This window comes from Dermacentor silvarum, chromosome 5 (genome assembly GCF_013339745.2).
Source record: "Dermacentor silvarum isolate Dsil-2018 chromosome 5, BIME_Dsil_1.4, whole genome shotgun sequence".
Lineage (NCBI taxonomy): Eukaryota > Metazoa > Arthropoda > Arachnida > Ixodida > Ixodidae > Dermacentor > Dermacentor silvarum.
Genome location: NC_051158.1, coordinates 92750117 through 92769466, shown reverse-complemented (window position 1 = coordinate 92769466; position 19350 = coordinate 92750117). Strand labels below are relative to the sequence as shown.

The 19350-nt window shown below is 47.1% G+C and overlaps 1 protein-coding gene across 1 annotated transcript in view; it reads right to left on the bottom strand.

Annotated features, from left to right (window-relative positions):
* Positions 1-946: 946 nt before the first annotated feature.
* The window catches only part of LOC119454237 (transmembrane channel-like protein 6), a 69927-nt gene continuing 51523 nt past the window's right edge, over positions 947-19350 (bottom strand). The window contains exons 14-17 of the mRNA XM_049668000.1: positions 17038-17211; positions 12624-12702; positions 10303-10384; positions 947-1217 (exon numbers count right to left, since the gene is read on the bottom strand). Of these exons, the coding sequence (XP_049523957.1) occupies positions 1051-1217; positions 10303-10384; positions 12624-12702; positions 17038-17211 (502 nt within the window). The 3' untranslated portion in view covers positions 947-1050. The remainder of the gene's footprint in view (positions 1218-10302; positions 10385-12623; positions 12703-17037; positions 17212-19350) is intronic.

Sequence of the window (19350 nt, the reverse complement as noted above, 5' to 3'; positions counted from 1 at the left end):
TGCACTTCCAGAATGCATTGTTCTTGCAATGTTTTGGTTGCAAGCCCAAGCCGTGCGATAGGGCCGCTGGTCGCAGAATTGTGTCGCACTGCTGGGCCTGCAGTAAAGAGGTTTAGGTCTGCAACACCGAAGGAGGTTTAAAAAAGTCTTCTGGAGTGGAGATGATGCCTTGGGAAAGTGAAGCCAGGCTGCCACCATATTACTCAGGGTACAAAAAGACATCGGGCTGTTGCAGAGAGTAGGAAGTGCTTTCTTGATGCTTATTGTGTGTTTAAGATGGATAATTTTGCCATACAGATCACACTCAATGTCTTTATTTGTGTCACAACTTTTGCGGTCGAAACCTAAATGTGTTGGAAAATTTTATGGGAGATCATAATATCAGTACTCAGCCAAAGGTAATATTCCAGCTCACAACAATAAGCTTTCATTTTCCAATTAGCCTAGCAGAGCAAAAGTACTTACGCTGTGACCTCCAGATGGCGTGGCACTCTTTCAGAGGTGAAGCCAGGGCAAGCGCTGATTTCGCCTTAGCTGGTAAGAAGCTGCGGGGGCCGCCACTGCAGAATTTTTTTTAGAACCTCCCTGGCGACACATTTCATGCGATAAGTGGGTGATGTTTTGCAGCATAGAAGTAAGGAGGCTTAATGTTACCTTGAATTCGGTGACACATACCTATACTTTTCATATGTGATGCACTAGTTTTTCACTCATGAATGTAAGCAGTGAGAGAAGCCTGCAGTGAGAGTATGTATGAGACGGAGTACAGTATTTATGTGCAGCTTCAAATTAATTAGAATGAAGCTTCAAATTAATTAGAATGACTGCCTGCTCAGAATATGACAAGCAATTCTCCGAACGTAGGATGGGCTAGAGGAATCAGGGATGTAAAGAAACGGGAATGCTTCCTTCCCCGAGGAACACAATAACACACTAGCAGCGCACGTAATCGCGCAACCATAATGTAATCGCTTTATTTGAGATGATGCGTTCTTTGGCCTGATGGCAGTAGTGGTGCCAGATGTGCCCTCGTTGTGTGCAGCGTGTCGGCTACTTGGCCAGGTACTGGAAACCCTGCTGGTGCTGGGGTCTGGGCAGGCTGCCCAGGCTGCGCTGGGGGGACCCCTCTGCCGAGCTCCCGGCTCCGCTTCCCCCGGTGCGTCGTCGCAGCGAGCCCAAGGGCGTGAGGTCGCCGCTGGCACCTTGCCGCTTTCGTGCTGCACAACGGAGGCGAACTTAAGAACGACCTTCAGCAAAGTTTCTTCGTGAGCGAGTTGGTACATCATCATCATCATGAGTGCCATGCGACTAAATGACTATGCTGAAAAGCTCTTTCATCTCTTCCGTGGCAAAGATGCATGCTAGGCAGAGGAAATAAATCTTGTGCAAACTGTGCAGCTTTGAGTGCACAATATGCGAGGATGCCACAACCTCTTGCCATCTTCAGCACTCTCGAAAAAAAAAAAAAAGCATGACATTCACAGACAGTGGTTATGCTTTGGCTGACACAGATCTCTTAATCCTTTCACTGTCGGGCTTTTTTCGAGGTGACACACCTCCTGTGTCGGTATTCTTTTTCTCAGATGTTATAAAACGAACACAATGGTTTGTTTTTAGTTATGCAGAACGGAAAAAGTGACATGAATAATGGCAAATGCTTTCAGTGTGGTCCTCACATTCCTATTTGATGTCAGTGACATGGCGGGACAGAAACGTGAAAATGTAACGGTACATCAGTGACACTGAAAGGGTTAAGCAGCGTAACCACAGAGCGCTTGAATTGTCATTTATTGTCTTTGCATTTGCATTTCACAGTTCAGACAACTGTTACCACATAAACTCCTGTGTAAAAGACACACTGTTTTTCACAAATCTGGAGCTGAATTTATGGGTGTGGCCTAGGCAAGAGCAAAAAATTAACTAAATTTTTGCATCTTCTTTGAAAAACCAACGTGCTTGCTGCTGAGTGCAGTGGCCTTGGGAAGCCTATAATTTAGGTTCACTCGGTACACCATTCATCGTCACAAACACGTAACTGCACAGCTGGAGCAGCTGGAATTTGGTTCATCGCAAGTGCACGTCACAAGATGAAGCCATCCTCGCAAGCTGGCTTGGACGTTGAGCCATACGTAAAGTTGCGCGATGAAGAAGCTACGGGATTTTTCACGTAACACGATAGCGCCCCCGTACGTTTTAGTTGGTGCAGGTGCGACGAAAGCTCACTGCACAGTACTTACAAACCATGGGGCCTGTGTGTGATGCAAGGTACAGTGCTCGGCGATTGAAACGTGATCTCGAACAACATGGCGGCCGGAACTTTCTTGCACCATCGGTGGGCGCTGATGACACTGAGATCATGCATTTTTGTGTCATATGAAAGCGAGAAGCTTTTTTATGCATCGTAACTGCATTCGGCCCCCTCAGCGATCACCAGGGGTGCAACAAGCGGCGGCCACCATGCTGTCCCAGATCGTGTTTCAATCGCCGAGCACTGTACATACATTGAACAAATGCTTACACGTGCAGTGCTACGGGACAAGCCACAGGGCACCGGTGCTTAGTCGACGATGGCAGGAACAACCAAAGAGGAGGACCGATAAGGCACAACAGATGCCTCTGCGCTGCACCGATACGACGCTGTTTAAGGGTGCAGCCATCCTCGGATGCAGGCTCGGATGTCGCGTTGTGTGTAAGGTTGCGTGATGAAAAATTCCCAAGGTTTTTTTACGCGAAACACGAACAGAATGTTGCGGTCAAATACCTGCGCACTTTTCGGGCACCACGGGAGTGACGAAGCATGCACGAAGCATGGAAAGCCTTCAGTGCATGTTGTGCACACATGGTGGTGCTGTTCACATACGATAGCATGGCTGGAAAGTATGACGGCACAAACTGCGAAGTGCCAGGAAATGAAATTCGTGACGATGCCAAAGGCGTCCACGCCACGAATTTCATTTCCGGGCGCTTTGCAGTTTGTGCCGTCATACTTTCCAGCCATGCAATCTTTTGTAAAGAGCACCACCGTGACAGCAATTCATGACGACATGCATTTCGTGATACAATTCGTGACGAGTTTTGTCGGCACTTTACAACTTCCATTGCTATTAAAATCCCCGAGCTGGCTGCCTCACGACACAAACATACCAGTGCAAATATTCGCAGCAGGATGAGGCATGTGTCTGCTGCAGCAAAAGTCCGGAAATGGCTCAGCATGTCCCTCTTAAGAGCCACTTTAAGTGTTTTGGACAAGCACAGCTTGTGAGCACGATCCTGGTTAATTTTTCTTTGGACTTTCTTGCGCCACCGGTGGGCGCTGATGACACTGAGATGATGCATTTTTGTGTCATATGAAAGTCAATGGCAGTAATACCATTTCCAATGTGATTTGGACAAACTCAGCACGTCCACTTAGTTTTTATGCTACTACGTAGACAGCTGCCGTGCCAGCATTTCAAGTCTGCAGTTATTTCCCTCATTTTGTTTTACTACATAGATGTCAACACTTTTTCAGCCTTGAAGGCCGCATTGATTCAGTTTTTGTGCTTTGGAACGTAGATGACAGCCATTTTATGAGTGCTGTACGAGTGTGTTTAGTGCGGTCTTTGTGTTCTACTACGTAGATGGCAGCATTTTCTCAGTGCTGAAAGACCATGTTATTGGAATCGCACAATATTTGCATGTTTCGGCAGATTTGGAACGATGGTGTCTACCACTGACAGCTCACTAATGAGTCACACGTGCAAGAAAGTTGCTGCTCGATTCTGAGAGTAAAAGTAACGTACCACAGTTTTGTGCGAGTCTATCGCTTCTTCTACCAAAAGTGATGATTCGGAAAGCAAGGACGACATTGACTTGGCCTGACAGTGGTGCAGCATTTGAATGCTTTAAACATGGCACAGATTGGTTGAAAAAACTTTAGAAGGGTTTTCAATGGAGTAGAGTTGGCAAATAAGCCATAAAAAACAAGAAAAAAAGCAAAATAAGGTAACTTTTGGTCAAAATAATAAAACACTTACGAGGTTAAAAGAAGTGGCCTGAGTGGCTTGGACTTAATTCCGAGTCATGTTCATTTAGGATAAATCCTGATAACTAGCACTATATTTGAGACATGAGTACCCTCACATATGCTAACACAGAGTGATGCTCAGTTTGCTCCGACAATTACCATGCAGAGCTTTGGTGTTGGTACGGCCTCAAAGATCAGCTTGTTATGTCGCCTGATCTCGGAGGCTATAGCGGGACAGTGGTACTGTTTTCTGCTGCCTTATAAGCCATGACATTTATTTGTTTTTCTCTGTACCAGAATCACTGCTTAGTTGTGACGTCTAAACAAAAGTGGCCAGTGGCCACCATGTTTGTTGGTGCATCAATACTAACACGGCAAATGTGCTGGGTATTCCAAGAAGTTGAGGGAAAAGTACAGGCTGCATTTTGAGTAAAGCTGTAGGTTTCATGTCGCACGCATGTACACCAACAATAATATTTGGCCGAGATGCTCATGAGAGCATTATGTATTTCAAGTTTTCTGTTGATACAGTATAGACCACTTATAACTTAACCGTTTATAGTGCAGAACTGGCTACAATGAGGCCTTTTCCAACTCCCCTTTATCCTCCCATAGAAGTCCATGTACAGTGGAATCTCGATGATACAAATCTCACGGGGTCACGAAAAAAATTCGTATTAGCCGAAATTCGTATCATCGAAACACAATTAAAACTAGCTAAATTAAAGAGCCGAGAGGTGAACTCACTCAGGCACACAGCATTTACAGTAAAGACCACTTATAACGTAATCGTTTATAGCGCAGAACTGGCTACAATGCGGCCTTTTCCTACTCCCGTTTACCCTCCCATAGAACTCCATGTACAGTGTAGACCGCTTATAACGTAAGTCGCCGGAGTCGCGAATATCCGCACTATAAGCGGTACAGCACTATAACCAAAGCAACAATTTTCAAGGCTTGCACATATGCAAAACATGTGCACCGAGCCGCCACGCGTATGCGACAGTCGAGGAATGTGGCTAGAACGTTTGCATTCAATTTACAGTCGAATCTCGTTGAACCAAAACCAGGCGAATCAAATCACGCGGCGGCGCCACCGACCGGCATTGCTCCGGCACCGTCATAGACTAAAAGCTTAGGAGAGACCCCTCAATGTCGTGCGCGAACGGAACAAAAAACAAAAAAAGAAAGAAAAAGAAACGCGGCAGAAATTTCACCCTCTCTCAAATGGCAAGGTCGCCAATTCTGCGTTGCGCGGGAACATTCGTGTACGTGCCGACATCTCAGCCACGCTACCGTAGCCACGCGTAGAAAATGGCAGTGAACCCTTCTTTCTCCTTTATGCTTCCTCTACTTTCTAGTCACGTGTTGACCTTGCACGCTGTGGCTACGGCGCAGAGGGAAGCAGCGGCACTGCCGACGCCAGCAAATGCCCGCTTCCCGATAACGTCAGAAAACAAAACTTCGGGGAGCTGGCACCGGGCCGGCTGGAGTGGCGGCGCCTGCACGGCGTCGGGCGCGCACGGTGGCAGTCCAGTCGAAAGTGAGGGAGCTATGAGGGAGGGCGAGGGGAGCCACCGAAGCGGCGGAGTTGCCAAGTCAAAATCTGCTTCCCTGCCGCCCTCCTCCCTCACATTCCACGGTCTCCGCGTGCGCCCTTCGCCGTGCCATGCTGGTGCAGCCCGCTCCCTGAAGTTTCGTTTACTGCCGTTATCGTGAAGGAAGCGTTGGCCAGCGTTGGCAGTTTTGTAGCCCTCGCTCGCTATGCACGCCATGATATTTCACGACTCGCACTCAAGATTCTGGTTTCAGCCTCACTGGCTGTTCGTTCGCACCACGTGCTCTTCTCCTTCACTTCATCTCTCTTTGTTCCTCGAGCACTCCTTGGGGCGCCCGTTTTAGGGGAGCATTCGGCATCTTCGCTGACTTCCGTACTCCCAGGCAGCTGCACTGTAACCGGTATTTCGTTTCCCGCAACTGCACTATAAGCGATACGTGTATACATGGAGTGCTATGGGAAAATTAACGGGAGTCTGAAAAGACCGCACTATATCCGGTCCTGCACTATAAGTGGTTACGTTATAAGTGGTCTATACTGTATACACATACCGCTTACAGTGCAGCCACATGAGACGAAATTGCGGCTTCCGCAGGAAAATCTCGCCGACAAGGGCGGTAGCGAGCACGAGATGCGCCCACCGATGGGAGAGGAGATCAACGAATGCGATGCGGAGGAGGAGCATGAGACGTGGAGCACGAGTCCAAGGGTGATAAAGTCGTCACCGCGCGCCGTATGTGCGAGTGAAAGGACGCGCGCCTTCACGGACAGCGAACGCACAGCGGAGAGCAAACGCGACTTCCGTTGCGCGAAAGGCCGTGGGGGTATGGGAGGGAGGGGGGGCAACGCTGTGCTGGGGCGCCAAATGCGTATCTTGCAACCGAGCGCAAGGGTAACTGGCGAAGAAATCTCCCTACGCGAAAGGAGCAAAGCGGGAAGGTAGCACGGGAGGAAGGGAGTGGGGGGGGGGGGGGGGGGCTCATACTCTGCCAACAAATGCGTTCTTGTACTTTGCGCCTGTGCCGGCTGTCGGTGTTGTCGCGCGCACCGTATCTTGAAAGCGATCTCCACACGGCTCTGACCTTTGTATGCGCTGTGCTTACGCCGCTCAGTTTCCGTTGAAGCGATAGAGCGAAGAGACAAAAAGAAAAGCACAAAAGCAACAAAAGCGCCACCGCTTCAAACTCTTCGCGCTCAGTCGTGGCTTCCGCGCTGTCCGGCGTCGCGTCCGCGCCTCCGCACCAAAAGAGAAAGAGAAAACGCGCGTGACTGCGCACTGTTCTCTTTCGGGGCCGTCGATGGGGCGGCGTTTATTCGTATCAACCGACACGGGTCGAAAATCGATTCATAACAACCGTTCTCTAGCACGTTGCAAAGTAATGGGGCTCGGCTGGGACCTCAGAAAAATTCGTATCATCCAGAAATTCGTATTAGCCATGATCGTATCATCGAGATTCCACTGTATACACATGCCGCTTGCAGTGCAGCCGTGTGACATGAAATACCGGTTATAATGCGGCTTCCGTGGGAAAATCTCGCCGACAAGGGCAGTAGCGAGCATGCTTCTCAACGAGGTGCGCCCACCGATGGGAGAGGAGATCAACGAGTATGATGCGGAGGAGGAGCATGAGACGTGGAGCATGAGTCCAAGGGCCAGTGGCGCACCGACGGGGGGGGGGGGGGGGGGGGGGTTTGAGTGTTGTAACCCCCCCCCCCCCACACACATCCAGCCCAACATGTACCTTCATTCACATTGACATTATAAATCAGGAGGTTGCTTGAGGTCAAATTTTCCTGATCAACAAAAAATGCCACAGTTTCGCCCTAAGGGCAAAGCAATGAATGCGATAGCAACACAGCAATGTCATACGAAGTAAGGTGAGCGGCTTTGGTAGCAATATGAATTGTAGTAAAATTAGCTGATTAAGTAAGCAGGTGTGCTGTGGCGTAAGTAGACCGACATGAAGAGAGACTCGATGACCACGAGAAGGCGCGTGTGAAACGGTGGTGTTGATGAGAAGCGCTTCCCGTGGGCAGCGCGTGCGAAGGTCCGGACACACCTGTAGCGCTGCACTGCCGATCCGGGCAGCATTGCATGTGTAGCGTGCGTTGGAAAATGTGGCCCGACTATTACTAACTGAATGAACAAGCGTGGTGTGAGCGCGCACAAACAAACACGAATAGATCACACTGAATGACTGCAGACAACGACTGTTAAAACGCTGGCAGCAAGCATACGCCGCAGCGGACGAAGGTACGTGCAGTCTATCGCTTCAACGGAAACTGAGCGGCGAATGCACGGCGCATAAAGCTCAGAGCCGTGTGGAGATAAGAGACGGTGCGGACGAGCGATGAGCGCGGTTGTTGGCAGAGTAGAAGTGCGCCACCCCCTGCTCCCTCCGGCGCTGGCTTCCTGCTTCCTTGCTTGCGCGTGGGAGTGCGTTCGCTCTCCGTGATAGCGCGCGTCCCCGCACGCTTCTGCTTGGGCATACGGCGCGCGGTGAAGATTTTATCTATAGGGAACCTCACGGCGACGGCGACGTCGACGGCAGAAATCCGGTTGAAGTGTCCATATAATTGCTATCGCAATAAAACACTTTATCATTGTCTTGTATTTATTCATGCACACTTAAATTACTTTGAGTAAAATGCTGAAGAAATAAATATCATCATCATTATTATAATTATTAGGCATTTTATTTGCTGTTGGATTCCTCTGGCTAAAGCAAGGCAATTGCATATTACGCAAAGTGCTTGCTACCCTGCCCCACCCCAAAAATCCCCCCTCCCCCCCAGAAGAGATCCTGGGTGTGCTACTGCCAAGGGCGATAAAATCAGTGCCGCGCGCCGTATGCGTGAAAGCGCGCAGGGGACGCGCGCCTTCATGGAGAGCAAACGTGACTTCCGTCGTGCGAAAGGTCGTGGGGGTTTGGGAGGGAGGGAGGGAGGGAGGAAGGGGGGGCGATGCTGGGCTGCGGCACCAAATGCGTATCTTGCAACCAGGTGCAAGGGTAACTGGCGACGCAATCTCCCACGCGACAGGAGCAAAGCGGGAAGGCAGTGCGGGAGGGAGGGGGGGGGGAATATATACTCTGCCAACAATTGCGTTCTTGTACTTTGCGCCTGTGCCGGCTGTCGGTGTTGTCGCGCACACCATATCTTGAAAGCGATCTCCACACGGCTCTAACCTTTGTATGCACTGTGCTTACGCCGCTCAGTTTCCGTTGAAGCGATAGACTGCACGAACCTTCGCTCGCTGCGGCGGCTGCGCTTCCCCACACCCGCACTTTGACAGTGGTTGTCTGTGGTCATCGAGTCTATTCGTGTTTGTGTGTGCACGTTGACACCACGCTTGTTAATTCCGTTAATAAGTGAAGGTGTAAAGTTTATGCAGTCAATAAAACTACTATCCCTACTCCTTATAGCTCTTTGCGAATTTGCTAGCGCAATTGATGCTTCGCCTTTCGGGCGAAACTGCGACATAAAAAAAAAAAAAAATGATTACTTTGTCTGCTTCATGTGGAGATCGTGGGTACTTGGACATTAACCTTTCAACATTCATAAATTTACACGGATACAAAACTCCCAGTCGCACGCTTCGATTCTCGGATACGCATGGTTGCTTGGTCTACATGTTTTGCACACGTGCAGGGCTTGAAAATCTTTGTTTTGGTTATAGTGCCGTACCGCTTATAGTGCAGATATTCACGACTCCGGCGATTTACATTGTAAGCCTCTACACTGTACTTACTGCACACACTTAAAGGGCCTCTCGCCATGTTCGGGCGTTGTGAAATGATAAGTGCGGTGCATAGATCACGCATTGACAATTGTGTCCGCAAAGTGTCACAGCGTTGCATCGCGCGTTTACTTTTCAGGGAGCCCCACCCCACTTCCTGGTGGACAATCAAGGTCACACTGAAAATGGGATTATTGCCATTGATGAGCTGAGCTTGTCCAAAGAAAGATTAACCAGGATTGCATTCACGAGCTGGGCTCGTCCAAAACACTTACGGGGTTAAAGGGGCTCTCAAACACTTTTTGAACATAGTAAGAAAACCTCGCCGACCTGTAAAACAGGCTCCTGTGAACATGTGAGCCAAATATTATTGCACTGCATGCAGTAGGGAACTTACAATCTCGTGCCATAAACGGTGAAAAATCGCTTGCCTTAGCCTTCACAATGTTGACATTGCAAGCTGATTTCGTGATCGTAAGAACATTCTCAGTAATACTAGTTCTGAGGTAAAGATATGAAACATGTTTGCGATCTCAATCTGCGATCTCACATAGCTGTGAGGCCTCCGAGATAGCAGCGGCATGCTGCGAACAGTAGATGCTGCGGCCACCACGGGGTGCCATGACTAGTCAGTCCTCTTTCTGGTAAGACACTCAGCTTTTTCGGGGGGAGCCTTGGCCCCTTGGTGCAGCTTACAGCGTGCTAGTGGAGACGAAAGGTGAGAGAAAGCCGCTCATCGGTGCAATAACTACGTCTAACTCCACTTGCACTGGAAGGATTTGAAACATCTTTACGGCAGGAGATTCGTGAGATGACCCTCTAGTGAGGCCATTCTATGATTAGTTAGAAGTGGGTTTCATGGCCAATTTAAGGCCAAAACGTTTGGGAACTCTTAGAGTAACCAGGGGATGCCTGGAAACACTGGCACGGGTGCCACTTCCACTGTTCGAAAGCAAAAAGTGTCTCCGTTGCAAAGTTTGTGCGTGATCTGAGACTCACCAGTGCCAAACTTGAGTGCAGACATCTTTTGCTCCATGGCCTTCTCAAAGAGCTGGAGCAGGAACACCTTGTCCTTCCCTTCCTGTTACAAAAACAATAAAGCTGCCTCATCAGTGACAAATTATTATAGACTGTCAGTAAATGCATCAATGTTGCATAATTCTACGCCACAGTGAAGCAGACTCCCTCAAAAAAAAAAAGAAGTGAAGCGTTAGAATGATTTTTCCACAATTTTTCTGTTCATTTCTCGGAATTACAGAGTAATTAAATCTTAATTTAGTGTCAAGTCATCACATGCTGCTTTTTTACGAAAAGAACTCAATCACTAGTAAAGTTTTTTGATGATTTAGCATATGCAACTACGTGCGACACATGTAGATGTAAGACTCTACATGTATACATGTGCACATCTATGTGTTATTTGTTCCATGTATATACCCCACATATTCAGTGGCCCATGCCAATGAATAAACAGCACGAAATTCAGTGCTTGTTATTTGTACCCTCCCATGTGATTGTGTCTATTTTTGTGGTATTCTGTGTTACAATTATAACTCAATCACTGACAGAAAGCACATTCACAACTTAATTACTGGCCGAAGACCTTCATAAGAAAGGAAAAACGATCTCTTCACCAGTGCTGATGGAACAGAGCACGCAAATTTCCCCGTTAAATGTGATAGTGCCTTCAGCAGTGATGGCACTTGTCTTTTCACTCATGCTATCTCGTATATTTACACTTTTACACACGTATTTTACACATTACTCTGTGCACCGAAGCGAATGGAGTCACATTAGGTAAGGAGATAGTTAAATTTACATGCAGTTCGAAGTGTCTCTGGTTTTTTTCCTAGGCATGCCCAAAACTAGCAAGAACAAGTTGCATAGACAGCTTGCCTCATGGTGGTTAAAGAAGAAAATAAATGCTTGCCCATGCTTGGCGCTGTCGTCTGTTGGCTTCATATGGTTGTTACACAACACAGGAATGAAAACGTGATCATGTGATGAGCAATCACCGATTGCCTACTAAGGTGAGCAAAGAATTCCCCTCCCACCAGTGATACTTATGGTACATTCAAATGGTTGCTTCCAAGCGTTCCAGAGCACTCTGCCAGAGTGTTTTACATTTGACTGGTTGAAATCGGATGCCTCGGCTACATTCGACTGTTTAATTCAATCACCCTCCTCAGTCTCGAAGAGCTCTGCCACTATCTTGACTTTATTTTGTGGGAATGCCTTCGAGACCTCGTCAAGTTCCAGTCACATGACTACCTCTTGCTTTTTTTTCCTCCGTACCTGTGCGCTATGCCAAATGGAGTGGCTTCCGTTGCACCCGCTTCCTTTGTCTACTCAGAGATGGCTCTGGTGTGCTTTGAGAGCGTGCTGTGCCATAGGGCTTCTGTGGGAGTCCTCTAGCTCGGATTTCAAGAGAGCGCCTGATATACCCACTCCGAGCCAGAGGGTAGGGGCGACCAGTCGAATGTACAATTAGCTCTCTAACAGTTTCATACAATTACCTATAGAGGGAAAAGTGGCACTGCAGTGCTGCTGTATGCAAGGCAATGCTGGGAAGTGGGAGTTTTGGATTAAAGTTTTTCTCAGACAACCAAGATACCCTGAAGAAATGTATAGCAAACAGTGTTACATACATGTCACAATGGTCGAGTCTCTACAAAAGCAGAGTGTAAAACAGTGTCTTTCCTGCTTTATTATGCAAGAACACTTTTCGTTAAAGAAAGGCACTCACGCTGCGGTGTACAGTTATATTCAAATGTGGACGGCACCAGCAGGTTGCTAATGTTGCAGGAATGACGACAAAGCCTACGCTCACTGTGCATTGATTTTGATCGTATTTACCCATTTACTTTACTTATGCGTCCTCTACTGATATATGTAAGCATTCATAGAACACGTATTATGGGAGAACCGAGATTTTCTATGAAGACTTTATTTCAAGAAAGATTTACTTGCACAGCTATGACCACGTCTTAGGCCAGGTCGCAGCCAACACAAGCCAAACTACATGCATCCATATCCTGGCATTTCCACGGTGGCATCAGGTTTTCCTCTCGGTAATATTGTAAGAAACTCTACGAGTAGCTTTGTGGCTTCCCAGAGCGCTCAATGGAACTGCCATGGTGCAGTGGTTAGGACAGCTGGCTTACAACCGATAATGCACGAGTTCAAACCCTGCCCAAAGATGGGGACAATGTTTTCTGCTCTGTGATACTTTGTCATGACCAACTGATTGAAGGAAGGCACCATGCGAGGACTTGTTTGTGATTTGCTGAATGGCTATCACTATTAAATAGAGCACTCACCATGATGAGCTGCTCGCGGAGCAGGGTGACCATCTCGGCATGGGCATGGGCCAGGGCTCGCATGTAGTACAACCACAGGCTGCAAGAAAAATGCACATAGACAGGTGGATTCTGTACACTTGTCACAGTACGAGGTGCGCCATAAATACTGTCACAAGGTTTATGTCTAATACTTCGGATAAGATTAACAAATTTCGGGAAATATTTTGTAGAGCATTTGTAGAGTATATCAGGAATGCAATGCAAACCATTTGATTGAATATGTCTGCTATTAGCCTTAATCACGGCCTTTAAACGTTCTGGTTACGCCTCAATGGCAGCCCGCAAGGTATCAACAGCAGAATTTTTCTCCATGCTCGCTGCAGCGATTTTTCAGGGCCATCACGCTGACGTCCTGATGGGCGCAAACCTCCTCTTTAAGAACAGCCCACTAACCGAAGTCCATTAGGTTTGATTCAGGGGAGTTGGCTGGTAACTCTACAGCTGGAATGAAGTCAGGTGTGGGAGTGCAGCACCTACTGCAGGTGGCAATTTACTCTTCGATTTGTGTGCTTGAGCACCGTCCTGCTGCAAAGTCCTAGATTGCTCGCTGAAGTGGGACTGGGACCAGGGCAGCGAATAAAGCTATAGAATTTCTTTAGGGTACATGTCTGTATTGATCTTTGCGCCTTTCGGCAATAAAAAAAGAGGAATGTGGACCAGGAATGAGAAATGTGAAACTATGACACACCCCGGATGAGAGCTTCATGAATCTCCCCAACTGGCTGCATCAGCAAGCTCCGACTTTGGAGCAAGCACCCAATAGTTCTGAGTGTTGCGATGGGCTTCTACCGTGAAAATTTTCTCATCAGTGCATACAGTTGCTCTTCAAGGGCCGTGCCCGAAGGGGTGTTGTTTGCAGTGTGGTCGAGCTACCCTGAGCTGGCGCACCAGCAAGGAGCGACTGCACCACGTCATTGCCCTGACTCGAAGAACCCAGACTTCATTTTGGCTGTGCGATATATACATTTGGAGGGTGCCACCATTAAGCCATTTGGGGCATGCTTCTTGCGCCCTCTACAGGGCCAACAGACGTCGGCATTTTCCCCACGTTCCCTTTCTCTGTGCCTTCGTCAGTCCATGTCTTCTATGGACCTTGTAGGATAACATCTTGAGGTCGCTTCATACAGCTCTTCTCAATGTTTCTGCTAGCCTGCTAGCACTGGGCTTTCTTCCTCACAATTTTCGTAGTCAGAAGGGGCCACAGAGACAGGACGACCAATGGGCAGTAAGTACTACCTTAAAGGTATCCTGAACCACCCCTCGGGCTTGATGGAAAAACACAGTCTGCAGATAACATAAACTGCTGTGGACATCTCGGCCAGTCGTGCGTGGTGCGTGGAGCTCGCAAGCAGAGCACTAAATCATCTTTATCTCAAACACTCTCTTTTCAACAGAAGCCTTCTCATTATTTTCGGGGCATGCCATATTTCAGTCATATAGCAGATTCCCATACGCGGCGGTTAATAACCAATAGAGATAGCCAATAGCCAATCAATCAAGAAGGGTGTTTGGATCAGTGTGCTTCTTCCTACTGTTACTGTGTAAATTTATTGACGCAGCTTAATAAACAGGCTGAAGTAAGCGAAAGTCTGCGTTTCGAATTTCGATAAGAATTATCTACTTCTGGAAGTCCGACTATCGTAATATCGCCGGGATCGAAAATGCATTTCATCTTTGTACTGCCGGTCTACGCAAAAAAGTTGCGAGTAGCTGCGCCTACTGCGCATGGCCTCCAAGATAGCAGCGGCGTGCTGCGTGGTGTAGTCTACCACAGTTGCTACGGGTTGCTGTGACGAGCCCTCTCACCGCCGAGACACTCGACTTTCGGGCAGGGTTTTGCCCCCTTCAATTCTCCTCTGCATAGCTTCCAGTGCGCTAGTGAAGACGAAAAGAAAGAGAAAGTCGCTCATCGGTGCGATAACTCTGTCAATAGTGAAGTGTGCAAAGTGTCCCTGACATTAGTAAGCTTGCTCCTTCTCCCGTCATTGACAACATGCAAGCAGAGAGAGGGTTTTCCCTGATAAAATGTTTTCGGGAGACAACAGATAGCCCCTTGCAAAATCCTCAACGTGCTACGTATATTTTACACATAAATTTTGAATAGGGTTGAAGGGCGCAGCCCGATGCTGAGCCTGAAAATTGTGAAAAAGATTGAATTTTTAAAACTAACATCTTTGAAATCTGTATCTCCCTTTTCCACTAATCTGTACAGTATCTCGCTTCACGGATCAATACTTTGGTCAAGAATTAACCAAATTTAACTCCATAAACCCGTGTCCCTTCATCTTTGAATTGGTTCTTGGGATTTTCTTGCAAATTATTTTTTAAACTCCTTCAAATTTTACAGTGTTGATACCTTGGCACCCAGGGCAGGTAGAATAGAAAAAAATTTTTCGCATTAGAAAGGTGCATGTATGATAAATGGTATAATGCAAGCAGATCTTAAAAGTTTAGGCTTCAAAATTTAATTACTTTGTTAAATGTCTTGCCGCATTGTTCCACACATCGCAAGAAGTTGAGTTTAATGTATTATAACAACACTTATACCGACAACTTTTAAAAAATGTTTTCATTAGTGCATTCTTCACCTTTTGTGTTATTGATCCACGCATTAAAGTTAAATCATGGTTTTGCCATTTTCTCACAATAGATGCCTGAAGCAATAGTGGTATGTGATGGTTAATTAATTTTAATTAACTCATGAAACAACTGACCAGCACAAAAAGAACTAATGCCTGAAGTCAGCATGATAAACTAAACAAGTATGCATAATTTCATCAACATTCGTTGAAAAATTAAAATAGAGAAAAGAAAATTCACTTTCAGAACTAGACTATGTGCAAATAACGTGATAACTTGGGCCGGTTGGTACATACTTATGCTATTCGTTTAAAAATTTGCTTTATCATGTAGCTGCTGCAATATATGCCAAAGGGGCCAGTTGTGCTAATGCCAGATTACAAGAGTATGCAAGCCTGCAGAAGAGTGCACCTCATAGGCACTTGTCTAGTCACACGCATGCGTGTAAATAATTTACAGACTTTAAACAATGCATCATCTCGAAAAAAATATCGGGAACAAAGCATGTGCGAGACATTTAAGCACTTGCTATGCACAAGCATGGTGATACCTGCGTCAGTGAACCGTTCGTATCTCTTCTCAAGAAGGAATTGCCACATCTTGATAGCGCATTGCAAAAGTCTCATGCTCTCACACACTTGGTGGTGACTGCATATAAGTATGTAACCTTTAACTAAAGAAATACACATTGTGGCTTCTAGCCAGTGCTTGTTGTCTCCTCTTGTCCCATTCAAAAGCGCTGTTTCTTTGCATGAATGTGCAAAACAGTTGACTTCCGTTAATTCGACCCTGACGGGACCGAAGAGACTGGTCGAATTATCCGGTGGGTCAAATTAAACAAGGGTGGCTGAACGGGCATGTTGGTAATGTTGCATCTTTGGTTAGCAGTGCGACAATCTATATGGGAAGCGAGAGACGTGACAGGAAAGAGCGCTTTATTCCCATAGAAAGTTTGGTCCCATAGAAATGTATGGGCGTCAGCAGGGACTCTCGATCCAGATCCAATTAACCGAAAAATCTAATGAACTGGAGTCGAAATAACGGAAGTCTACAGCATAAATTTATGGTGTTCGCGACTTCACATCCCACTCTCATCTCCTCGATATTGGCACACCTTATCAGCATTTCGATACTGACACGCGTGGTTGTTTATCTTTTACCAATGACTGCATTTCACTGGCTAACACATGTTAAAAGTTATCACTCAGCACAAGGTGCGCCTTTCTGTATCTGAAATTTCTCGAACGTTATCGCTGGTTCTGTCATCACCGAACCTTGTGTAATCAGATTGTACGCGCGACACGAATTGTGTAGTACTTCCTGGAAAGTACGCAGGAACCAGAGTGTCACTTGGTTCGTGGGCACAGGTTCGCCCAATAATGAGTTAGTTTCGTGATTCACAGTATTTTTCTACTGCCGTCTTCACCGTCACTACAACATGGCAATATCATGTCACCGGAGTGCTACAAGCCTCTGCTTTCCAACAATGTCTCTGTCCATTCACGTCCAACGATGAGCCTTGTAGGAAAGGAGAGGGTTGCAGTGCTCTGGCGGCACGATATCGAAACGCCCATAAGGTGAGCAAGGTCGAGGAGATGAGGGCTGGACGTGAAGCCACAAACACCATCAATTAACTGCGCATGTACAGAGTTTATAACGACTGTGGTTATGTGGCGCAGCATGTACCGACAGCCGCACGGTCCACTGTTTGCGTTTCATTCTGTTGTGGTAGTACAAAGGGTGCCAGACTCCCAGGGGTATACAGGTAGGTGTGTGACCACTTTTTGCGCACCTAAGCAGCACAATGCCAAGGAAGAAGGTAAAGGGCGACAGCAGGTACTGGAACGCACGGCTGGTCTCCGTCTGCTCCACTGTTGACCACCTGTTGATGTCGAAAAGCGCCAGGAAGGCCGCGTACGCCATGTCCAGCCCCTTGAACGGACCGCACACCTCCGACGGTCGGATTCTGCGTGCACAGTCCACAAAAGCATGCTGTACATTTTTACACGGTCCGGTCTGTGCTGGCCAGACTTGTCGGATATCGGCAACAGTCGAGTAGATATAAGGAAACGAGAAAAGGTCAAACACACGAGAGCAGGAAGCTTTCTTTGGCTCCTCCCCTGCTTTGCGTGGATGACTGTATGGACGAGCAAACTCGGCCAATCCTGGAGACCATTGTAATCAAAGCTAGGCCGATCCAGGCGACAGTGTAATAAAAGGTGGTGACTGAGTGGGCTGATCCTGATACCAGTACACAATATCTGTCTTGGCAAGACTTTTAATTAGGCGAGTCTACTGCCTCCAGCTGTCTACTCTGCCTGTCTACCTGTATCCCATACTTATGGCTAGAGCACTGCACGGGCCCGGGCTGGCCCGAAAGTCCGAGCCCAGCCCGGCCCGCGGGCCGGGCCAGGCCGTCCGAAGCGTTTGTCGGCGGGCTCTGGCCGCAGGCCCGGGCCGGACTCAGGCTTGAAGCCACGGGCCCGGGCCAGACTCGGGCCCGCTCATTGAAGGGCCTAAGTAGGCCTTCGAGCACACGCGACCGTTATGCATTGCATGGTTCAGTGCATTCTGTGCCAAGCTGAAGTGACACGTGCAAGATGACTGTCATCATCCTCATCAGCCTATATTTATGTCCACTGCAGGACGAAGGCCTCTTCCTGCGATCTCCAATTAACCCTGTCTTGTGCTAGCTGATTCCAACTTGCACCTGCGAATTTCCTAACTTCATCACCCCACCTAGTTTTCTGACATCCTGGACTGCGCTTCCCTTCTCTTGGTATCCATTCTGTAGCTCTAATGGTCCATCGGTTATCCATCCTACGCATTACATGGCCGGCCCAGCTCCATATTTCCCACTTAATGTCAACTAGAATATTGGTTATCCCCGTTTGTTCTCAGATCCACACCGCTCTCTTGACTGTATATCTTATCACATGACTATATCTTATCAAATAAAATAGTAAAACAGATGAAGTTCTCATTTTTTAACAGTGGAGCTGTTTCAGCTGGGCTTAGCTAATGTGTCCGCTGAATCCAAAAATGTGGGCCGATCCTGGCAGCAGTGCAGAAAGGGTCCAAGCGCAATGGCACATACACCTGTGAACTAGCGAAGCTGAGCCTGGATAAGTCTAGCTAAGAATCGTGGGGACTAATTGCCTATCGATAGGCAATTGATAGCCAATTAATAGCTAGTCGATAATCGATCAATAATCAATAAATTCCCGAAAATGCTGGGGATGACTTGGTAGTGCTTAGCCTAGCCCAAATATGTGGCCAATATCTTACGATAGCCAATCGACAGCCAATCAATAGCTAATCGACAATGGATCATTAATCAATAAATTCGGATAACTTGGTAGTGCTTAGCCTATCCCAAATATGTGGCCAATATCTTGCAATAGATAAGCGATAGCCAATCAATAGCTAATCGATAATCAATAAATATTAAATAAATTCCGGGAAATGCTGGGGATGACTTGGTAGTGCTTAGTCTAGCCCAAAATCCAGGACTAGCTAGGTGCCCATCATCTCCACTGTCTCTTTAGCATTGCGCGGCCAGTGCAAGCTCCGCAAATTTTTTTTTCTTTTCCGCAAAAACGAACATTGTTTCCGCGTAAGGAAAAATAAATTACACAAAGAACCACTCCTCAAACCATTTCTATGTTACCGCTTTTGCGATCGCACTATTACCAGTGTCGATACTATGGCATTATTTTAGCGCTAAGGCCAATTACTTTTGTGCTTCAATGCATAAAACGGCGCTTTCCTCAAAAAGTTAACTGGAACGCCCATGCTTTCGTTGGACACGTTGAAAATTCGTTCCAAGTGGATACGCCTTGCGAACTCAGCGGCTATAATTCGTAGATTGAAAGATGTGCCATAAAATAATTAATTAAAATGGTAATTAGCATAATTATGGTAATTTCAATTAGGCATTTTGATTTCTCGTGGAAGTAATGGCCGCCTCATCGAGTAGTTTAGATCAAGGATTATAACTGTGCTATCTGCCACAGGCAATCTTTAAAAATTTAGTTCAGCTAAAATGAAACGCCCTGTATATTTGCATGCTAAATGATATCATAGAACCATATCGTACAAATCA